The sequence below is a fragment of the Heterocephalus glaber genome, unplaced genomic scaffold (genome assembly GCF_053883595.1).
Source record: "Heterocephalus glaber isolate CG9 unplaced genomic scaffold, H.glaber_assembly_v1.0 deba00001444, whole genome shotgun sequence".
NCBI classification, from domain to species: domain Eukaryota; kingdom Metazoa; phylum Chordata; class Mammalia; order Rodentia; family Bathyergidae; genus Heterocephalus; species Heterocephalus glaber.
In genome coordinates, this window is record NW_028258297.1 from 5,020,928 (window position 1) to 5,026,927 (window position 6,000).

Genomic DNA, 6,000 nt, shown 5'->3' on the forward strand with positions numbered 1-6,000 from the left:
AAAGATGCTTTGTGTGGGCTTAAGTTCTTGACTCATTTATTAATTTTTTAAGAACTATTTATTAAGCTTCTACTCTGTACCAGTTACTTTCTAGTCCCAGACAATAGAGCAAAACCCAGAACGACCTTGGCCCTCTTATAGACCAATAGATGTCCTCTTCAAAGGCATTGGCTGTGCTGGGTCATGTGACCACTCTTGCAGGCCTATAAACTTCCACTTCCACACCATTGGCTGCAGTGGGTCACATGACCACCCTCACAGCCCTGTAGATTTCCACTTCCGCAACATTGGTTGTGCTGGTCATGTGACCACCCATGTCTGCAAAGGAATCTGGGAAGATTAGCATTTATGCCTGGGCAGTTGTTCCTGTGGTAGGTATGAGCTAGGGGATTCACGGTGCCTGCACAAATGGAGTTTATGCTTCTATTCCTCATTGTTTTATTTGCAGCTTGACTCTACCAGTCAAAGCTGTGAGGGTTCCCACAGGCCTGTTGCTACACTCCTGCCCCTGCCCATTCCTATTGGAGGAGCACACTGGTGTCCTCTCCATGCCTCTGGTGTCCACTCCTGCTGTCTTAGCCAGTGGTGTGACTCCAAAATACATAATGGGTTTTGTTGTTCTCACAAGTGACATCTGTATCTCTTTTAAACTATTTTTAGTGTGTTATGACAGGGATGACCATATAATTTATCATCCAAATCCTAATACACTTGAGGAAAAAAGGGGAACAGTATTAAAAACTGAGTCAAACAACAAGTGTCAGCTGGGACTGTCCCAAGTCATGTAAATTCAGGTGGACACTGCTGAGTTTTATAAGTTGATCTAATGTCCTAGAGATTGGAAACTACAGTAGTATCTTGTTTCACAAACTTGATTCTTTCAACAGTTCTGGTCACAAACCAAGGTGAATGAAAACCGAATCAAATTCAGTGGTTAGGTTCAGTGTTGACCTTATGGGGAAATTTGATTCGGTTCTCATCCAGTTCGGTTTGCAACCAGAATCGTGGAGAGATGGAGCGAAACACCACTGTACCTTTATATCTGCACTCTCTTCTAATAATTGGTCTATTGCTTCTGTTAGATTTTCTATGTAGATTATTGCAATTAATTATGATGTTGGTTCTTCTGTTCCAGTCTTGACTCTGCTTTTATTCTTTGTTTTATTGTTTGAGCTGGGGCTTCTAGTACCCTCCAGAACCAAAGAGTCTGCAGACTTCTTATAGCCACATGGTCCACAGTGCCCAGAGGACAGAGGGTGCATGCTCAGAGAAAACCTGGCATCTCCTGGCCCCAGAGAAGTTAGCAAGACCCCTTGGAGGAGACACCACGTGACATTTTGTTCCCTTCTGTTTCCCCAGAAAACCCCTTTGCTGTGCCTCAGGATGGGAGAGGCAAGATGGGAAGCACCCAGTGCAGCCTCCAAGGACAACTTCCACAGAGACACCAGGGAGAGCCGAAGTGGTGGTGGCGGTGGTGGCAGCGGCAGAGGAGGAAATGCCATCTGTGCCCAGAACCCTCTTCTGTGGACTTCTAAGATTCAGAGTAAACTCAGGGGTGGGAACCGGGGGTGCCAGGAGGTTCTGAGCCTCCTGTCTGCAAGCAATAGTTCTCTTTGGGGCTGGTGGCTTCTGAGAGGTTACTCATGGACTCGGATGACTGACACAAGGCTGTCCTGGCTGATTCCAGCCAGAGGGGTCTAGGCCTTCGAGTCCCACCCATGGTCCAAACCCTGAAGCTTCCCCTACCCCACTCCTTCCAATAGTGCCCCGAGGGCCTCTCTGCCCGAGGATTGAGTGTGAGTGCGTGTGTGTGCGTGATTTGAGGTGTCCTTTTGCTTGTTCGTTTTTGTTAGGGTTCCGCCACAAGTTCTCCAATGGGCATGGGTCACCACATGGCTGAGGGTTGCTACCAGCATCCTTTCTTGTTGCAGCCAGTAGCCATGAGCCAGATGGAGGTGGTTGTGTACCAGGCCCAAGGTACCACCTTGCTGTGGCTCAGGGGGCACTGGGGACTTGAAAACACCAGAAAGAGTTGTTTCTTATGGAACTTGTTCCTGTGACAGTAATAATATGGGACGTATCTTGGCCAGCCACCAGGTTAGGTGCTTTATACACTCTGTCACAGCCCCTGAGAGGCAGATATGACTGACTCCTGAGGAAGCAGCTCAGAGTGGGGACAGGTGGCCAGGTCCTGTGGCCAGGGGAGGCCACCTGGTTTTGTTTCAGGGTCCTCTGGCTAGGGAGGCCACCCTCAGTTTGGCCCCAGAAGTGCAGTACCCAAAGTCCAGGCCACAAATCCCCGGATACAAGTGGCTCTGCAGCCCAGGGCCTCCCTAGAACCCCTGGGGCCTCCCCAGAGCCTTCCCAGCAGGAACTGTCACCCCAAATTCCTCAGCACTACACTAGGGTCTATCCACCCACCCACACATGCAACCCGAGTAGCGCCGTGTGCCAGGCAGTGACAGTGACAAGAGGTCCTCCCACTCAGTGGGAGAAACAGACATCGGATCTTTGCAGGCAGGATGACGAGGCCACTGGGAACCCAGAGCAGAAGGTTCTAGAACTCTAGAATTCCATCCACTGTAGAGCTGGACTTCCACATCGTCCTGGATGCCTGTAACATCTGCCCACAGGTCACCACCACCACCGCCACCCCTACAGGACACACACAGGAGGATCACATAGGTCCCCAAGGCCACACTGCCAGTGTAGACATGCTCATTGTACCAGTGTTAGTGATACCAGAATCCCAGCTCTTAGCCCAGTATCCCTCCTGACCTGTGTTGTCACAGAGCTGTCCCCAGCATCCCTGCAGAATGGCCATCTGCACTTCCAGGGGAAAGGAAGATGGTGAAGAGACAGGTGTTTAGGGTGAGGATGGCTGTCATGGGGAGCCTTGCTGAGGATTCAGTCTAGTCACCTGCTAGCCAGCCCTTGTGGCACTCAGATGGCCTGGAATTTTTAGGCCCAGCCTGATTGTCCCACATCATGGTGCACACAGAGTGGAGGGGCTTTGCTTGGGGTCTGGATCAGGGACGGGCATGGCGTCCTTTCCCCTCGATGCCGAGTACACCCATGTGGGTCAGTGATGTCCTTGGAGGTGACAGACCAGTCAGCCCAGCTTGATCAGCCCACACCTGCATCCCCTCTAGGGAGCCTCCAGAGTCAGAGGAAGCCAGAGGTGAGGGTAAGGGCCCCAAGATCCAGATTATGGTATCAGCTCTGCTGCTAAGACCTTGACCTTGGGCAAGGCCTCTGCCCTTGCTGCCTCAGTTTCCCCATCAGTGAAAAGAGTCAGCCCATGGGCTTAGAGGCCGCTGGCTTCCTACGTTTTTGGGTGGTGCTCACAGAGATGCTTCCTCTGCCAAGCAGGGGCTGGTGACCTGTCCTCTACCCCAAGGGTACTGTGGTAAGAGGTCAGAGGCCACTGTCACCACGAAGTAAGGGCTGGCTCTGCTGATTCACATCCCTTGGGATTTGTGACCTTCTCAGAGGGTGTTCCTGGCCAGTAGGGGTCCTGAGAGTCACTGAAAGCCCCCACAGCAGCTGATGGTCCAAGGGCCATGGCATGCAGCCCCCCACAGTGCGTGTAGTGGAAAGGATCTCCCCCCACCACCCTGCTCCTTCCCCGATGGGCGCCTTGGTCAGTGGCCTGACCTCTCTGTGCCTTCTGGGCTCACCTGCCAGGTGCAGCACCTCGGAGTTGCCCAGGTGGGAAGGACAAAGACCTGTCCCCATCCTGCTGTGGCTGGGGACTTGCCAGCCAGTCGTGTGTCCCCAAGAGTCAGATACAGGGTAGAGCCGAGCTCCAGGGTAAACCCCTAGGGTTAGAGCTTTTCAGTAATGGCTAGGCCTGATTTTCAAGCCTCCTACTTTTACTTTCTCCTGCCTGCTTCCAGCCCCACCTATAACTTACCATCTACAATAACACACTCATAAACATCCCCCCAAAAGAAGACGATAGTGCACCCACTCCCATGTGCCGCTCGGTATGTCAGTAGAGGGCTCCGTGTCCGTGTTACTCCTTCCCCACGGGAATCTGTGTCACTCACGAGCAGTCTTCATTTTCCTCCTGTCTGCCTGTGCTGTGGTCACCGTGTCTTTCAGAATCTCAGAATCCAGGCTGTGGTCCCACCCAGACAGGAAGCCTTCTCATGTGACAGTGACTGTCGCCTGTGTGCAGCTGGCCTTAGTGAGACCATGCGTGCACACGTTCATGTGCATAAACACAAGCACATAGGCACACGTGTGACTCTGCAGGCAGACCTGGTCCCCCTTGGGTCCCCAGCACTTTCGGAAGCAGCAAGGAGACAGCATGTGTTGCCCCCGCCATGAAATGTGAGGAAAGCTTTGGGGCAGGTGCCACCCTGGAAGGAATTGGGGCAAAAATGGGGCAGGGTCTTCTACAGCCCCGGGCCTGATCAGACTTCCTCTCTGGTCACTTCAAACAGTGGGACTATGGTGTGGCCACACCCTGGTGGCCCCTCAGTCCTGTCCCCGCCCAGCTGAGTCCCCATCATGGGGACCGCTGGAGGCTGTCCCCCACAAGAAGACAGATGCCCCCAGTAGCAGGCTTTGAGACGGTTTTCACTGGTGAGTTTTCTCATGCGAGCTCACTGGTCCCCACCAACAGAAGAGCCTTTGGGAGTGGATTTAAGATCCCCCATGGGGCGGTTCTGGTCGAGATCAAAGGACAGGATGGTGACCCTGCAGGGAGACACCCACGTGACCCCTCCCCCTCTGCTGTGAGAACGTGGATCAAAAGAGCAGAGGGAACCTCAGGGAGCTCAGTCCACTTGTCTGCTTGGTCCGTGTGGGCCACCAAGAGGTCAAAGGGCCGTAGGCAGGTGACCTCAGCAGGCTTGGGCCATGCCCTGTGCTCTCCTGAAACCAGACCTGCACATGAAGAAGGAGCCCTCACCTATCCCACCTTGAAGGTGGCATTGCCCTCCCAGGCCCCAGCCGTTTCCAGTCCAGGACCCAGAGTTGATGCTTGATAGATGTTTGGTGAGCGAGCAGATTTGAACATTCATCACTCTGTAGCCAAAACTCCTATTTTTACATCAAAGCCCTGACCCCTTTGCCCTTGACAAACTGAAATTCAGGGCTGCTGAGATGCCACCCAGAAGGGATACCACTTGCAGTGCTGGCATGTGAATAGAACAGGATGCCTGGGTTCCTGCAGAATTGCCCCAAACCACCCTCCAAAATGGGCAGAGTGCTCTTGGAGCAGCACCAACCCGGAACCTGAGTTCCAGTCACAGTCACACGGCCACCCTGGCCCCAGCTAGTGGCCCACAAAGGTCTCTTAGAATGTGCCTCAGTTTCTCACGCTGTCTCTTCCCTCCCTTCCCCGTTTTCCGTGTTAAAGCTAGTGGGTTGAATCATGGCCACAACCCCACCGGTGAGCACCTGGGTGACGTACGATAAGTATGTGAGGACACGGGATGAGGGCTTGGTCACCTCCACGGGGCAGGAGGCCTCCCCCCAAAAGGCCGTGGTCCTCTCCAGGGCCAGCTGGATGAGGGCACACAGGCCTGAGGGACAGGGACATCCCCTCTCTCCGGGGAACCCCAACTTCATGCGGCAGGATGGAATCTCTGACGGCTGACAACCGGGAAAACCAAAAAACCAATACTGTTCCTACTAATACTCCTCCCCTGTGACGATGACGTGTTTTACACTGACCGCTGTCACGCTGCTTTTGTCTTTATATACAGTAGTTTTTATAAAGATGTCCTTAGGTTTTAATAAAGGAGTGTCACATCCACCGTTCTGGGAATTACCCTGTGGCTGTGTGGTTTGTCACCCTGCTGGGCAGGTCGGAGGAGCAGGAGGGGGGATTGGGAGGAGCTGGTCGCATGCATCCCCTTCAAGGACCTCGGAGCGAGGGTGGAGGGAGGGATGGAGCCCATGACACCCAGCCACACTCCCTGTGCCAGGCCCTCTTATTGTCCCACTTAATCCATGGGCAGGCTGCTGGGGGTGCTGCAGTTGGAC

General features: G+C 53.5%; 1 protein-coding gene across 1 annotated transcript in view; it reads left to right on the forward strand.

Moving 5' to 3' along the window:
- The window catches only part of Shisal1 (shisa like 1), a 56,217-nt gene extending 50,435 nt beyond the window's left edge, over positions 1 to 5,782 (forward strand). The window contains exon 4 of the mRNA XM_021258822.2: positions 1,360 to 5,782. Coding sequence (XP_021114481.2) covers position 1,360 — 1 coding nt within the window. The 3' untranslated portion in view covers positions 1,361 to 5,782. The remainder of the gene's footprint in view (positions 1 to 1,359) is intronic.
- Positions 5,783 to 6,000: the final 218 nt, after the last annotated feature.